This window comes from Dromiciops gliroides, chromosome 3 (assembly GCF_019393635.1).
Source record: "Dromiciops gliroides isolate mDroGli1 chromosome 3, mDroGli1.pri, whole genome shotgun sequence".
NCBI lineage: Eukaryota > Metazoa > Chordata > Mammalia > Microbiotheria > Microbiotheriidae > Dromiciops > Dromiciops gliroides.
Genome location: NC_057863.1, coordinates 90759727 through 90779261, shown reverse-complemented (window position 1 = coordinate 90779261; position 19535 = coordinate 90759727). Strand labels below are relative to the sequence as shown.

General features: G+C 42.8%; 1 protein-coding gene and 1 non-coding gene across 2 annotated transcripts; both read right to left on the bottom strand.

The window, feature by feature from the left end:
- Positions 1–599: 599 nt before the first annotated feature.
- Positions 600–19049, bottom strand: ERICH6B (glutamate rich 6B). The gene is made up of 6 exons (XM_043998468.1): positions 18926–19049; positions 12247–12395; positions 5333–5439; positions 4965–5120; positions 2770–2995; positions 600–1212 (listed from the first exon to the last, which is right to left on the bottom strand). Exons 1-6 carry the CDS (start codon positions 18999–19001, stop codon positions 976–978), a joined length of 951 nt encoding a protein of 316 aa, XP_043854403.1. The 5' UTR covers positions 19002–19049; the 3' UTR covers positions 600–975.
- LOC122752416 lies at positions 18033–18158 on the bottom strand. The gene has a single exon (XR_006356161.1). It is a non-coding gene; the product is annotated as a U6atac minor spliceosomal RNA (small nuclear RNA).
- Positions 19050–19535: the final 486 nt, after the last annotated feature.

Here is a 19535-nt window from a genome sequence, read left to right as displayed (position 1 = left end):
TTGCACGGGTTTACACTTGTTGTTCAGTTGTTTCCAGCTGTGTCTGACTCTGCCTGGCCCCATTTGGGGTTTTCCTGGCAGAGATACTAGAGTGTTTGCCATTTCCTTCTCTAGCTCATTTTGCAGATGGGGAAACTGAAGCAGTGTTAAGTGACTTGCTCAGGGTCACAGAGCTAATGAGTGTCTGAGGCCAGATTTGAACTCTAAGGCCCAGCACTCTATCCACTGGGCTGCCTTAATGGCCTTAAAAATGCTTAATACATGGGGCAGCTAGGTGTGTCACAGTGGATAAATCACCAGCCCTGAATTCAGGAGGACCTGAGTTCAGGTCCGGCCTCAGACACTTGACACAGTAGCTGTGTGACCCTGGGCAAGTCACTTAACCCCCATCCCCCCCCCCCCAAATGCTTAATACAGTGCCTAGGACATAGTAGGTGCTATGTTGTTCAGTCATTTTTCAGTCATGTCTGATTCCGTGACCTCATTTGGGGTTTTCTTGGCAAAGATACTGGAGTGGTTTGCCATTTCCATCTCATTTTACAGATGAAGAAACTGAGGCAAAACAGATTAAATGCCTTGCCGAGGGTCACACAGCTAGAAAGTGTCTGTGGTCCGATTTGCATTCAGGTCTTCTTGACTCCAGGCTTGGCTTCTCTGTGCACCATGCCACCCAGCTGCCCCCTAGTTCGGCCTGCCCAGCTTCAAATTGTAATTAACTTTGAATCCTGTCCAAAGACAGCAGAGTGTTAATTTTTATGTGCTGGAGCAGATGGAGCCTGTCAACCTAGAACACAAACTAACCAACCCCCTAAAAGCCCCACCCCCTCCCCAGCACTAGAGGCTGGGTCTGGGTCTTAAATGCCCCACTATGACTCTAAGGCTCCTTGGGCCTTCGATGGGTAGAGGGCGGGGAGGGCTTCCTTAGGAGGATGGAGAAAGCCCGGACAGGCTGCCCTGGCTTCATCATCACTTGATCTATGCCCTCGGGGGAGTCGTGAAGAGCATGCTGAGCTTGCCAGCACGCAGACGTTCTTCCACCATGGACATGGGTGAGTAGCCCTGGATGAAGTTCTCCAGGTCAGATTTGCTCAGACGGTTCAGCCCTTTCATTTTCTTCAGGAGACTGTTTGCGGTTTGGAATTGCTCCTGCATTTTGTGGGTTTCCAGGATTGGCTTGTTCTGCAGTTGTGTCTCAGTCTCAGAGTCTTTCACCTGTAAGGAACCCAGTCCCAGGAAACTCTTAGGCTCAGCCCTGCCCTAGGCCCAGCTCTGCCCTAGGCCCTCAGGGTTTCCCTTTCTATTGGGTCCCTGCCCTGGGACAAGGTTGGAGCCTTCCTGGATGTGTGGGGGAGGGAAGGAGGGAAGGGATGGGAAAGGCATGTCGGTGTTGGGCTTTTATGGAAGAAAGTTTCTGACTCCTTAGCATCCCCCTCACCCCACCCTTGTGCTTCTTCCATCCCTAGCGGAACCCTTCTCAGGATAATAGTTTTTGTTGTTGTTTTTCTTTTGTTTTTTTTGTTTGTTTTTGTCCACATGCATAGCTGAAGAAAATATTAAATTTGGATTTGAGGTTAATGAATATAAAAACATAAATTTTTCCCCATCCAAGTTCACAGACCACCATGAAATCTATCCATGGACTCCATGGGAGTCCAGGGACCCCAAGTTACAGACTCCTGCTTGAAGGGGAACATGGTTACAACAATACACAGATTAATTCTGATGACGGTAAATTATCTCTCCTCCTTCCCACTTACTTTGGCCATGCCAGAATAGCTATTGGAATAACTGGTACCCCCTGGAAGAGGGCATTGGATTTATAGCCAAACGACCTGCGTTCAAATTCCAGGGCTAACACATAGGGGTTGTAGGACCTAGAACAAATTACCTTAACCCATCTGAGTTTCAATTTCCTCACCTATAAAATGAGGAGATTGGATTAGATCGCTTTTAGCTCTAAGTCTGGGATGATAATAATAATAGCTAACATCTGTGTCACAAAACACTTTGGATGTCTGATCTCATCTAATAATAATAATAGCTAACATTTATGTAGCACTTACTATGTGCCAGGTTCTGTGCTAATCGCCTTACAATGATCCCATCTGATCCTCGAAACAACTCTGGGAAGGAGGTGCTATTATCCCCAAGTTACAGATGAGAAAACTGAGGCTCAGGAAAGTGATGTGTTCAGAGTCACACAGCTAGTAAGTCTGAGAAAGGACTGACTCAAACCCAAGTCTTTCTGCTATGGTTTTCCAATCATTTCTTTTGGCTTTGCTTTTACTGTATCTTTCTTCCACTCTCTCCTTACTATATCCTCCCTGGGAAGTTTTCTTGCTTTCTTCCTCCCTTTTTCCTACTAGGGGACACATTAACACATTAACTTCTGATTATTTAAAGGCTGATTATCTTGACTTTTGTTCCCTCTGACTGTTGTTGCTTAGATATACTTTCTCACCATTATTAGCCACTGAGTGGAGAGGAAATAAAAAGAGATGAAATATAAGTATTACCTTTTCAACTTTTTAGCCAGCCTGATAAAGTGTGTGTGTGTGTGTGTGTCTAAAATGAGGAGTTGGAGGAGGTAATCTGTGAATTTAAATAATCATTTCTGGTCATGTGTTATCAGGAAACAACAGGGATGGATGGATGGATAGATGGATGGATGGATGGCACAATGTGCTGTTCAAAGCATGCTAGCAGTCTCCTTAGACTTGAGTAATGAGCTTGAGGAGTGATGTAGGTAGATAAAAGAAGAAAGCTTACCTTGACCTTGGTGCCCAGATTTAAGTGGATTTTTTGCTTGTAGTAAGTGAAGGTGATAAGCACTTTATCCTGGGTTTTAATGTGGACATCAATGCATGAATTGAGTTCAAAGTTAATTGACTGATAAGGGGGTGCATGGATATGTTGCTTTGGGTCCCACCAGTTCCAAGCCTTCTGTTTTCCTTTTTCATCAAAGTAGAAGCCCAAGTTCAATCCCAGAGACAACCTAGACCAAGAAGCCCACAGTCAGGCAGCTGGTACATTCAAGTTCTTTTAAAGACAGGATTACATTTGTTGTCTAACCCTACTGGCGCTCACCACTTTACTTGAACAGAAACCAGGCAGGTGGGGGGCCCATTTTTCTCTTTTGATAAGAGATGTTACTGCGACAGTGTTAACAATAGAACCAAACAAAAGGCACAATTTTAAAATTTGGGAGTGTGGGTGAGTGGTAGGCCCTCACCCAGCTTAGGTGGGTCCACTGAACCTTCCTTCTAAGAAGACACATGTTTAGGGGGCGGCTAGGTGGCACAGTGGATAAAGCACCGGCCCTGAATTCAGGAGTACCTGAGTTCAAATCCGGCCTCAGACACTTGACACTTAACTAGCTGTGTGACCCTGGACAAGTCACTTAACCCCCATTGCCCTGCAAAAAAACAAACAAACAAACAAAAAAACCCCAAAAAACAAACAAAAAAGAAGACACATGTTTCTTAAGTTGTCTTAAGATTAGTATAACAGGGTGGATAGAAGTGACTTGCCCAAGGGCACACAGTTAATAAGTATCTGAAGCTGGATTTGAACTCAGGTCTTCCTGACTCCAGGCCTGGATTTCAGAAGTATAAATGCTTATGCCCAAAACATTAACAATTGGCTCTCCTGAACCTGTCTGAGCTGAGACAGTATGGAAACAACTGTGTGCAAATGATATATACAGGATAAACTGGAAGTAGTTTCAGAAGAAAGGCAGCTAGGTGGTGAAGTAGATAGAGCACCTGACCTGGAGTCAGGAAGACTTAAGTTCAAATCTGACCTCAGACACTTAGCTGTGTAACCCTGGATAAGTCACTTAATTCTGCTTCCCTCAGTTTCCTCATCTGTAAAATGAGCTGGAGAAGCAATAGGAAACCACTCCAGTATCTCTGCCAAGAAAACCCCAAATGGGGTCACAAAGAGCTAGACATGACTGAAATGCCTGAACAACATTCTGCTGCTACCTACCTAGTCAGCAACACTTAAAGGCCTATTTAAACCTGCCTCAATTATGTCAGATACCTACTAAGGGAGTAATCTTTCAGGAAATTCAGGGTGTGGGGACAGGTACAGTGGGGCTCACTTAGTTCTTAACAATTTATCAATAGTGATTCCCCCCCCCAAGACCCCCGCCCAACCAAAAACCTGAATCCCTCTGCCTTCCCCAATCTAAAAAAAATAATTGTCCCTTCTTTGAAACACACAACTCAGAATCCTTTTCAGAGGTTCAAAACTCCATGAATGAATTTGCATTAATACCCCAGCCTGATAAATGGAGGATGAAATCAAGGAAGCAGAAGCATATTTTGTAAATAGAGTTGAGGTGAATATGCAGGTTATCAGTGAGTAGTATTGATTTCCCAGGTTACTTGGAGAAAATGTATTCTAGAAGCTCATCCTCAGGAGAAAATACTTCACTTTCCTCAAAGATTTGCCTGTTTTTTGTTTTTTTGTTTTTTTTTTTTTTAGTGAGGTTGTTCTTTAGTCATTTTTCCCGTCATGTCTCACTCTTTGTGACCCCATTTGGGGTTTTCTTAGCAGAGATACTGGAGTGGTTTACTGAAGAAATGCAGGCAAACAAGGTTAAGTGACTTGCCCAGGGTCACACAGCTAGTAAGTGTGAGGCTGGATTTGAACTCCGGTCCTTCTGACTTCAGGGCCAGTGCTTTATCCACTGAGCCACCCAGCTGTCCCCCAAATATTGGCTTTCTGAACCAATTTTCCCAAAGTTTGATACCCCTTCCCCCTAAAGATTTCTCTGAAATGAACACCAGGCTGTGGGATTTGTGGTTCCTATTTGACCATAAAGAAAGGAAAAGCAGCAAGGTAGAAGCTGTGATTGAGCTAAGAATAGAATCCAGGTTTTCTAAATCTCAGGTCCATTCTTACCACAGCGTCTCTCTGCAGGCCCCAGGGAAGCAGCTACTACCACCCGAGCTTACCAGATGTTCTCATCTTCGTTGTAGAAGGTGGCGTGTCCCAGGTTGTTGAGGAGGGCCAGCAAGGATAATTTTTCTTCATCTTTGAAAATCATGTAGGTGAAGATATCGCTGTCTTCTGTATGAGAGATAATCAGTGCTACGTGCCCTGATGGATAACTGGGAAACTGTTAAGGCACAATCAGTCAATTTGGGATCTACTTAAACAATAAGCCCACCCAGAACACACCCATGAGGAAGCTAGGACTCAGTAAACAACAGAGGTATAGCAATGCAGGGCTTGCTGTCCCCAGCTAGTGTGCAGCACCCAGTTGTGAATTATACTTGCCAACATGTATCAAAGTTAAGTTTCCCTGTGCCCAAACAGATACTAAATCTGACCGGTCCCATCTGGAAAGAAAATGGAGAGTGGCTTAGTGATACAGTCTTTACCCTTAGGGCCCTTGTAAAACGTTGGAACACCAAACCCTCGGTGAGCCTGGGGAAAAAGGAAAAATCAGTTAGTTAAGCAAGTAAGATACTAGTTTCTTTGAACTTCAGTTCCTGACGTTTGGGCCCAAGTTTCTTAAGCTACGATCCAGTTTTCATTCTCTAAACGTGCCTTAGTTAGATCACTAAACAAATACCAACTCGGGGCAGGTAGGTGGCACAGTGGATAAAGCACTGGCCCTGAAGTTGGGAGGACCTGAATTCAAATCTCACCTCAGACACATACTAGCTGTGTGACCCTGGGCAAATCACTTAACCTCAATTGCCTTAAACATCTGGGGCCATCTCTAGTCGTCCACTGGACCCAGATGGTTCTGGAGGAGAGAGTTAGGTTGGTGACTTTGCACAGTCCTCTCTCACTTAAATCCAATTCATTGCAAGTCATGACATCACCTCCTGATGTCATGATCCTTTTTGAGAATGAAAGACAAACTACAGAACACCAACTCACACAACTGGCTCTGCCACGAATGAGGTGGGTGATCTGTGCATTGGACTAGGACTCAAGAACTGGGTTCAAATCCTACCTCAGATACATATTATCTGTGTGACCCTGGCCAACTCACTTAACTTTGTCTGCTTAAGTTTACTTTGTAAAATGAGGAAGTTGTATTCGTTTACCTCCAAGGGTCTTGTATCTAAGTGTCCTTTAGAGCTCTGAATTGATGTTACTGTTTGGTCCTCTTTCCTATTCTATAATATGAAGGGCCTGGACTCATTGCTAGCCACATTTCTAATTCATAATTTACTTTATATACTGTGTGTCCTGGGGGTGGCGTTATGCTTTGTGTGAAATATTCCACTTTTTTATTGGTGGAGGGAGGGGAGGAGAAGAAAGAAAGAAAACCTGAGTTCTCTATGATAAGTCCAGGGCTGGATTTTCCCCAAAAGCTTCTTTCTTGCTTATCAGATCCAGCCTGCCCTCCCATGAACAAATGACTCCACCATCATTTTCCCTAGCAGAGGCCCTTATCATCATCTTTCTTCTGGAATATTATCTAGCCTCATAGCTGGTTTCCCTGTCTCCAGTCTAATCCACCTTCCATATAGACACTAAATTCTATTCCTAAAGAACAAGTTTGACCATATCACTCACAGCTCATTTTTATAGATGAAAATCTGAGGCAAACAGGGTTAAGTGACTTTCCCAGAGTCACACAGCTAGGAAGTGTCTGAAGCTGGATTTGAACTCATGAAGATGAGTTTTCCTGATTCCAAGCCCAGTGCTTTATCAACTGGACCACTGAACTGCCCTCTAGTTTACTTTGGAGGAAGACAAATGATGGTAAATAGGGGAGAGATTAGGAGAGAGGGAGAATTGACTGCTGGTGCTTTCTAGGTGTCATTAAGGGAAGTGGATCATTCCAGATGACCCTTCTATATACTGCTTTGGGGAAGGAGAGTCTATGGCCCCATTCCTCATAGCTGATAAACTTCTATGTTCTAGGGTCAGGGTGACTGATTCTGTTCATAACAAAAGCAGATGTTTATTATTCAATGCATTCTGGCTCCAATCAAAATGATTGTGCAGGAAGAAAACAGGTGTCTTACTCTTTTGACATAGTGTTCCCTTACTGTGTGTGTGTGTGTGTGTGTATGTGTGTGTGTGTGTATGAAGAAAAGTGAAAGCAGGGATTTGGGGGGAGGAGGCTTCTCTATTTTGTTCCTTGTTTTTTTTTGTGGGGCAATGGAGGTTAAGTGACTTGTCCAGGGTCACACAGCTAGTAAGTGTCAAGTGTCTGAGGCCAGATTTGAACTCAGGTACTCCTGATAAAGCTGGTGCTTTATCCACTGCGCCACCTAGCTGCCCCAAGCCTTCTCTATTTTGAAGAATAGGAATGTGCTGCCATTTTCATAGGTTCCTTTTAAACACGTCGGGTATGGACCACTTGTAGTGCCTCACACCTCTCACTCAGGTGTGTTACAATGGGCACAGAACCCTATTGTTCTAATTGACTAGTTCTTTTGCCCACTCTGTCAGCTGTGTGATCCCCAGGGACAGACCGCTCAAATTCTCTCAGGATTATTGGGGCAACTCTATTGAGAGGGAATGCCCCTCCCCCTACTCACTGCTCTAGCTCTTGAGCCTTCATCAATGCATTTTCATTTATTCAATTAGCCAATAACAATAATGGCACGTTTAGATCTTCAAAGGAAACATTTACTTAACAAGGCAAACCATCAATACATTGATAAGACAATCTCATAACGATCTCATAGAGATGAAAAAAAGAATCATACCTGTTGGTACTTTCCGTTCCTTCTTGTCACCCAGGTTTTTAGCCTTGGAGTCATTCTCATCTCCTTACTCTTCTTCATCATTTATATTGAATCAGGTGCCAAAACTTGTCCATTTTATCTCCATAACATCTCTCATATCCATCCTCTTCTCTTTGCTCATACAATCATTGCTCTAGTTCAAGCTCTTATCAAATCTCATCTAAACTACTGTCACAGTCTTTTAAATAGTATTTCTGCCTCAAGTCTCTCCCTACTCTAATTAATTCATCTTCCAAAGGCCATCTCCAATCATCCTGATATATATCTCACCACTGGACCCGGATGGCTCTGGAGGAAAGAGTGAGGCTGGTGACTTTGCACAGCCCTCCCTCACTTAAATCCAATTCAGTGCAAGTCATGACATCACCTCCTCATGTCATGGTCTTCTTTGAGAAAGAAGGATAAACAACAACAACAATCCATCTTCCACATAGTAAAGCGATTATTTCTGACACCTGCTCAGTAAACTCACTATCCCATTCTCTATAGTGGCTCTTCTAAACTTTTTCATCCCTCATTAAATCTCCCTGGCTCCCCTTCTACCCCCGTCTCAGCCTAGTACCATATTTTACAGAAAAAATTGGGGTCACTTGCTGTAAACTCTCTCTCCTCTCCTCTTAATCTCATGTTGCTTCTATGACTATCTCTTCCTTTACCCCTGTCCCACATTCCTTACCAAGGAAAGCCACTCTGTCTGCACAAGTGATACCAATTCCATCTTCTCTCCTCCAACAGACTGTCCTCTTTGTCATCCCCACTTTCACTTATTTTCAATTTTTTCCTTCTCTACTCTACAAACATGCTCATGTCTCCTCTCTTCGCAAAAATCTCCCACTTGATCCTTCCATCTCCATTAATGATCATTCCATATCTCTTCTGCCTTTTTTTTGGCGAAACTCCTCGAAAAGGCTATCTATGAAGAATGCCTCCACTTCCACTCTTTTTCACTCTCTTAATCCCCTACTATCCTGCTTCCAACTTCATCATCCCACCTAAACTGCTGTCTTTAAATTTACCAGTGGATTACCTAATTGCCAAATCCAGTGGCCTTTTCTCCATACTCATTCTTCTTGATCTCTTTGCAACCTTTGACATTGTTGATCATTCTCTTTTCTTCTCTCTGTGTTTTTGGGACACCACTCCCTCTTGGTTCTTTTATCTCTTTGACTGCTCCTTCTCTGCCTCCTTTGCTGAATCTTCATCTATAACATGCTCTCTAATCATAGGTGTGCCTCAAGACATATCCTGTGATTTTTTTCTTCTCTCCTCTCCTCTCCTCTCCTCTCCTCTCCTCTCCTCTCCTCTCCTCTCCTCTCCTCTCCTCTCCTCTCCTCTCCTCTCCTCTCCTCTCCTCTCCTCTCCTCTCCTCTCCTCTCCTCTCCTCTCCTCTCCTCTCCTCTCCTCTCCTCTCCTCTCCTCTCCTCTCCTCTCCTCTCCTCTCCTCTCCTCTCCTCTCCTCTCCTCTCCTCTCCTCTCCTCTCCTCTCCTCTCCTCTCCTCTCCTCTCCTCTCCATAAACTTCACTTGGTGGTGATCTCATGAAGATGGCAGAGGAAAGGCAGTAAGCTCTCGGAACTCACTACACGATCAGCTCCAAAAAATCTCCAAATAATGCCATAGGTGGTGATCTCATAAGCTCCCATGGATTTAATTATCATATTGATGCTCAGATTTACCTATCCTGCTCTAACCTCTCTTCTTACCTCCAATCTTTTATTTTCAACTGCTTTTCAGATATCTAGAACTGGATGTATAGTAGACTAACATGGCCAAAACTGAACTCATTATCTTTCCTCCTAAACCCTCTCCCCTTTCCAAACTTCCCTACGTTATGGTCCTCTTTGAGAATGAAGGACAAACAATAAGAAGAGGTGTTCTGTACTCTAAAGGCAAATTCATTGTTTTTTGTTGGCATTTCCATGAGCAATTGAGCTGTTCAAGCCTGGGACCCATTTTTTAAGGTGTGGTCTGCTTCTATATCTTGAAAAGACTTCTCTTTTATATTTCACTATCAGGTATTAAAGATGATGCTTTCTGTTTTGTTTGTGTTGTTCATTCATGTTTCCTTTTTTAAAAAATTTATTTATTTTTTTTAGTGAGGCAATTGGGGTTAAGTGACTTGCCCAGGGTCACACAGCTAGTAAGTGTTAAGTGTCTGAGGCCGAATGTTTACCTATTTATATATCTCTTCACTCCTGTGTTTGTACTTCAAAGTTTCTCTGTAGCTTTGGTCTTTTTATTAGGAATACTTGGAAGTCCTCTATTTCATTAAAGGTCCATTCTCCTCCTCCCACCTCCCTACCTCCCATAGGATTATACTGAGTTTAGGTGGGTAAATTATTTTTGGCTGTGACCCCATATCCTTTGTCTTCTGGAATATTATATTCCAAGTTCTCTTCTCCTTCATATTGGAGACCACTAAATCATGTGAGGTCCAGATTGTGGCTCCTCAATACTTGAATTCTTTCTTTCTGGCTCCTTACAATATTTCTTCTATGACTTGGAGACTCTGGATTCTGACTATGATGTTTCTGGAAGTTTTCCTTTAGATTTTCTTTCAGGAGGTGACCAGTGAGACTAAGGGAAGTGGATTCTTTCTTTTTCTATTTTGCCCTGTAGTTCTAAGAAATCAGAGCAATTTTCTTTTGGGTTTTCTTAAAATAAGATGTCTAGCTTCTTTTTATGATCATGGTGTTTGGACAGCATGATGATTTTATATTTTTTCCCTTTATCTCTTTTCCATGTCACTTGTTTTTGCTATGAGATGCCTTATATTTTCTTCTATTTTGTCATTCCCTAGCATTGTTTACATATTCCTTGTTTCCTCAAAGAGTCATTGGATTCTATTTGTTCCATTCAGATCTGTAGTGATTTTGTTGCTTGGCCAAGGTTTTATATTTCTTGTCCCAAGCTGTTAATGAATTCCCTTTCTAATTCTTTCTTCTATAGCTCTCATTTCTTTTCCCTCTTTACTTCAAGCACTTTAATTTAATTTATTAAAAAAATTTATAACTCTTTTGTTTTAACTCTTGCTTCATCTCTTCTAGTAATTCTAGTTGTATTTTTTCCCAGACCATGTTTTGCTCTCAGGTTTTGCTTGTAGATGTTTTGGAGTCATCCTCTTCTTCATGTGTGTCTTAAGCTGACCATTATGGTGGGGTTCTTTTTTGGTTTTCCATTCTTCCAGTCTACTTCCTGACTTAGCACTTGATATTAGGGCTGGACTATACCACTTCTGGAGGGGAGGTTTGGGCTGGTCCTGTTGCTGCTTTCTCAGGGCACTGAGTGTTGTTTTTCCAGAATCTCAGGGACATATTGGGTACCTGCAAGCTTTTATTGCTCCCAAAGTGATCTGATCCATACCAAAATCTGATTGCTGTTTCCCACCCCCATCCCATCTGGTCTGAGCTCTGCCATGTTGGATTTGAGTCTTAGCAAGAGCAAACTGCTGCTACATTCAGCCTAAATCAGCCAGCTAGAAAGCTCTCTTTGTTTAGATTGGCAGAATTGTAGGCTCCCCTTTAGTCTTGGTCTGGGATTCCTGCCCTGGTTATTCCCCAGCAGTCTAGGTTATGTGCCAGAAATGAAATCCTTCTCTGAGCCTGGGGTCTGAGCCCCACTGCTACTGTGGCTGGCTTCCCCGCTGAACTTCCTTCTTTCTTGGTACATCACCCCAAGGTTTCCCTGCTTGGAATTTGTCGCCCCTGCTCCCTTCAAGTCCCCTTCACAGTCCAACCTGGAGCTGTGACCTGGAACAGGGTATTTACTGTTCAATAAAGCTTCCAGTCGTTCCCTGTCCCTGTAAGGATTCCCTGGTATGGGATCGACAGTGTCCCCATAGGGGTCTGGGACCTCCAGGTGCATGGCCTCTCCTTGGGCACTGGATTAAAGAGTATGCAGCTTGACTTGACCCCATCCCTGGTGTCTACAGAGTTCCCTGTCTTTATGCTAAGATGGACTAGATAAATAACGTGTTGGTTTTTTCCCCCCTGAATTTCTCCATCAGGATTTGGTCTGCTGTGTTTGCTAGATCTGTGTGGAAGACTTCTTTGGAAAGGGTGGGTGGGGGTGGGGCACTGCTTCCTACCTCTCTGCCAACCCTTTCTTTTTCCTGGTTAATTTTTAGAGACCTTCTATTTTGCTATCAGTCTCTGCTTCCAGACCTGATCACCTCATGGGAGATGTGACAGCTAACATAAGCAGATCCTTCATCTGAAAATGCTGTACAACAAACCCATGTCCCCAGTTGCTCTGTGCCTTTGACTGGACAGCTGGACTATGGGGTTGAGAGAGGCCACGTGTGGCTCCATCTCTGACTGCATCTGTCCACACTCTTCTATTCTGTGGTTGTCTGTACCAATACACCATTTTCACCTACCCTAGTGTCTCTAGTTCACCAAATTCAACCCTGAACTTGTGCTGGTTTTTAACTACTCCCTGATAAGAATGGACAGAGTTCTGCCTTTAGCAGAATAATCTGTGCAGAGCAATGACATAATTCCAATATTACTGCCTACCTTAGTAACCTCTTCTACCCACTCTTCATCCATTACCACCAACTCGTGGGCAGAGGCAACAGGAGATACCTCTGGAACATGGATTATTCGATACTCTTCTATGTTTATCACATTAGTGGCTTCTGTTAGATTATATGTTGTGGTGGGCCCTGTAATGAGGGAGGAAAAGCAAGACTTAGTGAAACTTTCATGGGTTTAGAAAAAAGGAGCAGGGTCCCTCAGCCAGTACCTCATAGGCTCATCAATTTGATGCTGGAGTGGACTTTAGACGTCATCTAGTTCCATCCCCTCATTTTGTAGCTGAGGAAACTGAGGTGCAGCTTAAGTGACTCAGAGTTTCAGTTAAATGCCTAAGGTAAGATTTGAACCCAGGTCTCCTGACTCCCTAAAACTTTTCCATGTACTATATTTCTTCTTAGACACCTATCTGAGACCCTGATCAGTGGTAATCTGAAGCTTAAGGAGAATCTTAAGTGCCTTATTTGTTTTCAGGGTAGGTTTGAGTTTATTTGCTCCAATTACTTGGCACTAGTTTTCAAGGGGAAAAAAATCAGAACAATTATTGTTTTAAAATATTTAAAATATTTTGTTTTTTTTTTATACAACTTCCAACATCCGCATTCTCTTTTTATGTTCCATTTCCCCTTTTGGGGGGCTTACAGACACATTCATATCCCCCCTCCCTAATTCTTTTTTTTTTTAAATTTAATTTATTTTTTTTGGTGAGGCAGTGGGGGTTAAGTGACTTGCCCAGGGTCACATAGCTAGTGTCTGAGGCGAGATTTGAACTCAGGTATTCCTGAATCCAGGGCCGGTGGTTATCCACTGCACCATCTATCTAGCTGCCCTTCCCTCCCTAATTCTTAAAAAGCCCTCCCTTCATCCAGCCATCCCCACTAGATATAGCTCTATATCTCTCCTTCCTTTCTTGGTTAAACTCCTTGAGGAAAGCTACCTACAACTGGTGTAAACTCTCCTCTCACTTTCTTCTAAATCTGTAGTCTGGCTTAATTAATGATAGTGCTAATGATCTATATGAGTAATTAATAGTTAATTAGCTAATGATGAGTAACTGATGATTTCTTAATTGCAAAATCCAATGGCTTTTTCCTCAATCCTCATCCTCTTTGACCTCTCAGAAGCCTTTGACCCTGTTAATCACCTCTCTTCTTCATACTCCTTTCTCCCTGGGTTTTAGCAATACTCTCTTTCCTGGTTCTTTTACCTTTCTGATTTCTTTTCATTCTTCTTTATTGAATCTTTATCTAGGTCATTCCCTCTAGCTGTGGGTATACCTCAAATGTTTGTCCGATGCCTTTTCTTTTCCTTCTCTATGAGCTTGCTTGATTTTCTCATCAGCTCTCATAGATTAAATCATCATCTCTGTACAGATAATTCTCAGATTTATTTATCTGTCCCTAACATTTCTCCTGGTCTCCAGTCTCATATCACTAGCTGCCAATTGGACATCCCAAGCTGGGTGTCTCATAGTAATCTCAAACTTGACATGTCCAAAGCAGAGCTCCTTATCTTTCCCTCTGAGCCTTACCTTTTGAATGTGTTCCTTTCTTTTTTTTTTTGAATAGAATTTTATTTTCCAAAATATATGTAAAAACAAAATTTTAACATCAATTTTTTTTGTGTGAGGCAATTGGGGTTAAGTGACTTGCCCAGGGTCACACAGCTAGTAAGTGTTAAGTGTCTGAGGCTGGATTTGAACTCAGGTACTCCTGACTCCAGGGCCGGTGCTCTATCCACTGCGACACCTAGCTGCCCCCATCCTAATTCTTAGGCAGTTATTTTCATCAGACAGTTTTTTAATCTCCTTTTCCATTTGGCTTTTCAAACTGTTGACTTTTTTCTCATGACTCTCCTGCATCACTCTCATTTCCCTTTCCATTCTTTCCTCCTTTTCTCTACATCTTCTTTCTATTTCTCCTACTTTCTCTTCAAAGTCCCTTTTGAGAGCTTCCATGGCCTGAGACCAGTTCATATTTTTCTTGGAAGCTTTGGATGTTGGAGTTTTGACCCTGTTATTATCTTCTTCTGAGGTTGTGTTGTGGTCTACCTTACCCCCAAAGAAGTTTTCGATGGTCTTCTGCTTTCTCTGCCTACTCATCCTGGCTTACTATTTCTTGGCTTTTAACTCCTTCTTAAAGTGTGGCTCTGCTTCCAGGACACACTGTTCAAGCGTGGCACAGGTGATGGTTGGGCTTTTTCTCAGCCTGCCTGGCCTCACTTTCATTTGATTTTAAACTCTCCACTGTGTGTGTGTGTGTGTGTGTGTGTGTGTGTGTGTCTGTGTCTGTGTCTGTGTCTGTGTCTTCTCAGCTCCACTCCTGTTCTCAGCTTCAGAGGGTCCTAGGTGTTTGGGGTTGAGGTGGGGCAGGTTTTAATCTCACCTGGCCTGTTCTCAGGTCTGGAGATAACCTCAGGCCTATTTACTGAGAAACCAACCAGCAAAGCTTTCTGTGGTGTGTTTCTCAGCTTCCAATGAGACTGCTCCCCTGCTCCCCTCCCCCACCTGGGCCTTCAGCCGCTCAGGATTTCTTCCTGGTTCCCTGCTGGGGTGGGACAGTCGAATCCTTCCCCCCAGTCCACTGGAACCCCTGCACTTAACAATCCTCCCCACCCCCCACTCCACCTCTCACGCTCAGTTCCAGAAGACGCCTGTGCGGCAGCAGATTCAGAGATACTGGGGCAAATTCCTCAGGCAGGTGTCTGGTGTGTCGGCCCGACTGCAGGGTTAGACTTTATTTGTGGCCCAGCACAGCCCCCTGAAATCTATCTATAGCTGGAGGAAACTCTCAGCCAGTATTTTTGTGTGTTTTTCTGCCCCAAGGGTTATTTTATTGCTATTTTTGGGGCGATTGTATCAGAAGTCCTGTGAGCGTAATGTCTTTCCTCCGCCATCTTGGCTCTGCTTCCATGTTCCTTTCTTTCCACCCATAAAGCTGCTATTCTCTCTCTCTTTTTTTTTTTTGGCAAGGCAATTGCGGTTAAGTGACTTGCCCAGGGTCACACAGCTAGTAAATGTCAAGTGTCTGAAGCCGAATTTGAACTCAGGTACTCCTGAATCCAGGGCCAGTGCTCTACCCACTGTGCCACCTAGCTGCCCCAAAGCTGCTATTCTCTTGCAGACCTTCATCTCCTCCCTCCTGGACTCTTGTTATGGTCTGCTGGTTGGCCTCCCCACCTCAAGTCTCTCTTGGCTGGAGGGCTGTCTGTCTTAACCTCTGCCTCCTGGCTTCCTTCAAGAGTCAGTTAAAATCTCACCTTCTGCAAGAGGCTTTTTTGGGGTAGCCTCTCCTTCCTCTCCATGCCTTCCCCCTGAGATTACTTTACATTTACACTGTATATGTCTTGTATGAACCTCGTCCTTTGCAGGTTGTCTTTCCCATTAGAATGGGATCTCATTGAGGACTAAGGCCATGTTTTCACTTTATTTTTTGTATCTTCAGTGATTAGTACATACTAAGAGCTTAACAAATGCTTATTGACTGTCACTTCTCAAGGACTATCCCGTCTAATAAAGAAAAATATACTCAAGCAAAACAAATGAATACAGGGTATGTCTATCAATCAGAAAAATAATTAGAATATGTATTTATATATAATGATATATAATATGCAATATATAATATATTATAATAGAACATGTATAATATATAACATATAGTATACAATATATTTATATATAATATTTTATATGTGTATATATATATATCTTGTCATGAATATTCTCTACCTCCATTCAATAGTCTCCTGCCTCCCTTGGTTGAGAACATTCCTATTGAGGGTACCATTACCCCCCAGTCATCTGGATTGGCTTCCTTGAATCCTTATTCCCTCTTACTTTCCATATCCAATATGTGTCCAAGAGCTGTCAATTTCACCTTTGTAACATCTTTCATGTATGTCTCCTTCTCTTCCCTGACACTTGCTTCCACCTTGATGTCTCATTTGAACTCTTTTATCACCTCATTCTTGGATTATTGTAAAATCCGTAGGTTGATGTCACTGCCTCAAATTTTTCCCCCTCCAATCCAATCTCCACTCAATGACCAAAGAGGTCTTAAGAAGGTCTGATCATGTCACCCTGCCTTCCCTTCCCTCTATCACTCAATAAACTTCAGTGGCTCCTGTCACCTCCAGGATCAAATATAAAATTCTTTCATTGGCATCCAAAGCCCTTCATAACCTCGCCCTTCCTACTTTTCTGATCTTCTTATGTCTCTAGCATTTATTTATTTATTAATTCATTCACTTACTTATTTATCTATCTATTCATTCATTCATTCATTCATTTATTTTGTGGGGCAATGAGGGTTAAGTGACTTGCCCAGGGTCACACAGCTAGTAAGTGTTAAGTGTCTTGAGGCCGAATTTGCACTCAGGTCCTCTTGAATCCAGGGCTGGTGCTTTATCCACTGCACCCCCTAGCTGCCCCCTCTCCTTATGTCTTAACACTGTCCTAAGAACTCTGATTTTTGCAATTCCTTGCACAAGATACTCCATTTCTCAGTTTGGAACATTTTCACTGATCATCCCTCATTCCTCGAATGCTCTCTTGTCTGTGCCTCCTGGCTTCCCTGCCTTACTTCAAGTCCCAGGTAAAATCTCACCTTCCAAGAGGAAGCCATTCCTGCTTGCTGTCATTCTACAAGAGATTATTCATTCTTCCTTCCATTGACTATCTTGAATTTATTCTACATATATCAGGGCTTCTTAAACTTTTTCTACCCATGACCCTTTTTCACCCAAGGAATTTTTACAAGACCCTGGGTATAAAGGTATATAAAATAGGCATACACAATCTTTTATGGTTGCCAAATTTTTTGTGACCCCTAAATTCAGTTATGTGACCCCATATGGGGTTGTGACCCACAGTTGAAGAAGCTTTGCTCTACCTCTCCCTAGAGGTTTGTGCCCTGATACTTACAAATAGATCCAATTCTTTAAAATCCCTCACTCAGTTTTACCTTAATCAAATGGCTCTCAGATCCTGGGCCTTTGTCTGAACTCCACACCTGCATCATCACCTGTTGGACATTTTGAATTGGATTCACTCATGGTATTAACCCATTTCTCGCCTCCGTTTCATAACCAAATTTGAAAAAGTTGTCTCATTTCTTTTCCTCTTACTTGCTTCTCAGACTCTTATAATCTGGCTTCCTATTTTATCATTCAACTTAAGTTAATAATGACAGCTAACATTTTTATAGCTCTCAGTGTGTGCCAGGCACTGCGCTAAGCACTTTATAATTATTCTCTCATTTGAACTTCACGACAACTTTGGGAGATAGGTGTTATTGATGAGGAAACTGAAACAAATATAAGGTTTTTTTCTCCTTTTTTCAAATATAAATTAAATGACCCTCCCTGGTCATTTAACACACATACAGATTGTAAGTGTCTAAGGCTGGATTTGAACTGAGGTCTTCCCAACTCCAGGACCAGTGCTCTGTGCACTGTGGTGCCACTTAGCTCTTCAAAGTAAACACTGATCTGTTGTCCTTTTTTTTCCTCCTCATCTTTTTTTTTTTTTTTTTTTTTTTTTTAGTGAGGCAATTGGGGTTAAGTGACTTGCCCAGGGTCACACACCTAGTTAAGTATTAAGTGTCTGAGGCCAGATTTGAACTCAGGTACTCCTGACTCCAGGGCCGGTGCTCTATCCACTGCGCCATCTAGCTGCCCCCCTCCTCATCTTCTTAACCTCTCAACGTTCGACATTGGTGATCTCCCTCTCCTCCCGGATACTCTCTCCTCTCTAGTTTTTTTTTTTTTTAAACATGGTTAGATGCCACAGAGTAGGTGGCAATACCTTAACTGTATATGTGTTGTAAAGGCCACTAGGACCTCTTCCATCCTTATCAAGGGGAGTGCTAACCTTCTCTCCTTTCATACAACACTCCTCTCTAGTTTTTCATGATCCTGCTCTCTCTTGGTTCTACTCTAACTTGTCTGTCCACTTGTTTTTAATTTCCTATATTGTGCCCTCTGTGTGTATCTCCCCCTCTGCCCTTTCCCCCACCAAGGCTCCACCCTGGGCTGTGTCTTCTTTCTCTATACACTCTTTTCATGTCTTTATCAGTTTTTGCATGGGTTCAATTATTATCTCTACTCAAACAATTCTCAGACCCCTATATCTAGCCCTAGCGGGTCTCCTGAGGTCCAGCTCCAAATTAACTGATGGCCATTTTGAACTGGATGTCCTACAGACATCTCAAACCCAACATATCTAAAATAGAATCCATTAGGCTTTCTCCTAAACCTACCTCTCTTCCAAGCTTCCCCATTTCTGTTGAGGATGCCGCCATCTTTTGTGGCAGATAGCTTAGCAACCTTGGAGTGGTCCTTGACTCTTCACTCTCACTCACTACATAGATCCAGGTGTTTGCCAAGTCTTGTCAATTCTATCTATATGTTCTCTAACATCAGTTTCCTCTCTACACATGGGGCCACCCCCTTAGGTTAGTACCTCCTTGTCTTTTGCTTAGACTATTGTGATAGCCTCCTAATTGTTCTCACTGCCTCAAGCCAATCCAAGTTCCACACAGCTGCTAAAGGGATTTTCTGAAAAACCAAGCCTGATCATGTTGTCGATTGATCGACGGATTGACAGTCTCAGAGAAATCACCAGCATCCATGGCCTGTCGATACAGCTCTTTTCACTTACCTGCACCTTCATCCTGTTGGCCTGATTCACAGGGGCTGGCTGCTTTCTCTTCATATGAGCATGGCTGCAGCTCCATATAGTTAATTCTTTGCTGAGCTTGGGCTTAGTGCCTCTCTTGGGAAGCAGAACTACCTATGTTTGCTAGTATCCTTGACAGCCAAAGGCAGAGAGCTTTGTTTACATGGGCCAACTCCACCCAACCCCTGACATGCCTTGTGTGTGACAGCCTCTATTGACTTAGAAAAGCAGAACTACTCACTTCTTCTCTTCAGAATCCGTTTAAAAACATCCTTGTATCTTTCAAAATTGGTTTTAAACCTGAAAAAAACATATGCGGGTTTTTAAAAAAAAAATGCCAATTAAATTTGTTACTGTTTTCTAGACGTTCTGACCTAGACATTCTGAGAATAAAGTAGAAAGTTTCACAATCCCAGAGATTATCTTTCTGTACATTAGAGTGTCCTTAGATAAGTGAAAGGAAGACTCTCTCTCCCTCCTTTCCCCCCTTCCTTCTACCCTTCCTCTTTCTCTTTTTCTCTCTTCCTTCCTTTTTCTTTCCTTTTATTCCTCCTTTCCTTTCTTCCTCCCTTTCTTCCTTTCTCTCTTTCTT

Bases quoted from the DNA above. Each gene is read 5' to 3' on its own strand.
- ERICH6B (XM_043998468.1), bottom strand. From the start codon at position 19,001: ATGGAGCTGCAGCCATGCTCATATGAAGAGAAAGCAGCCAGCCCCTGT. The intron at 12,396-18,925 runs GTAAGTGAAAAG...CCCTCATTACAG, and splicing joins CCAACAGGATGAAGGTGCAG to GGCCCACCACAACATATAAT. The intron at 1,213-2,769 runs GTAAGCTTTCTT...GGTTCCTTACAG, and splicing joins ATCTGGGCACCAAGGTCAAG to GTGAAAGACTCTGAGACTGA.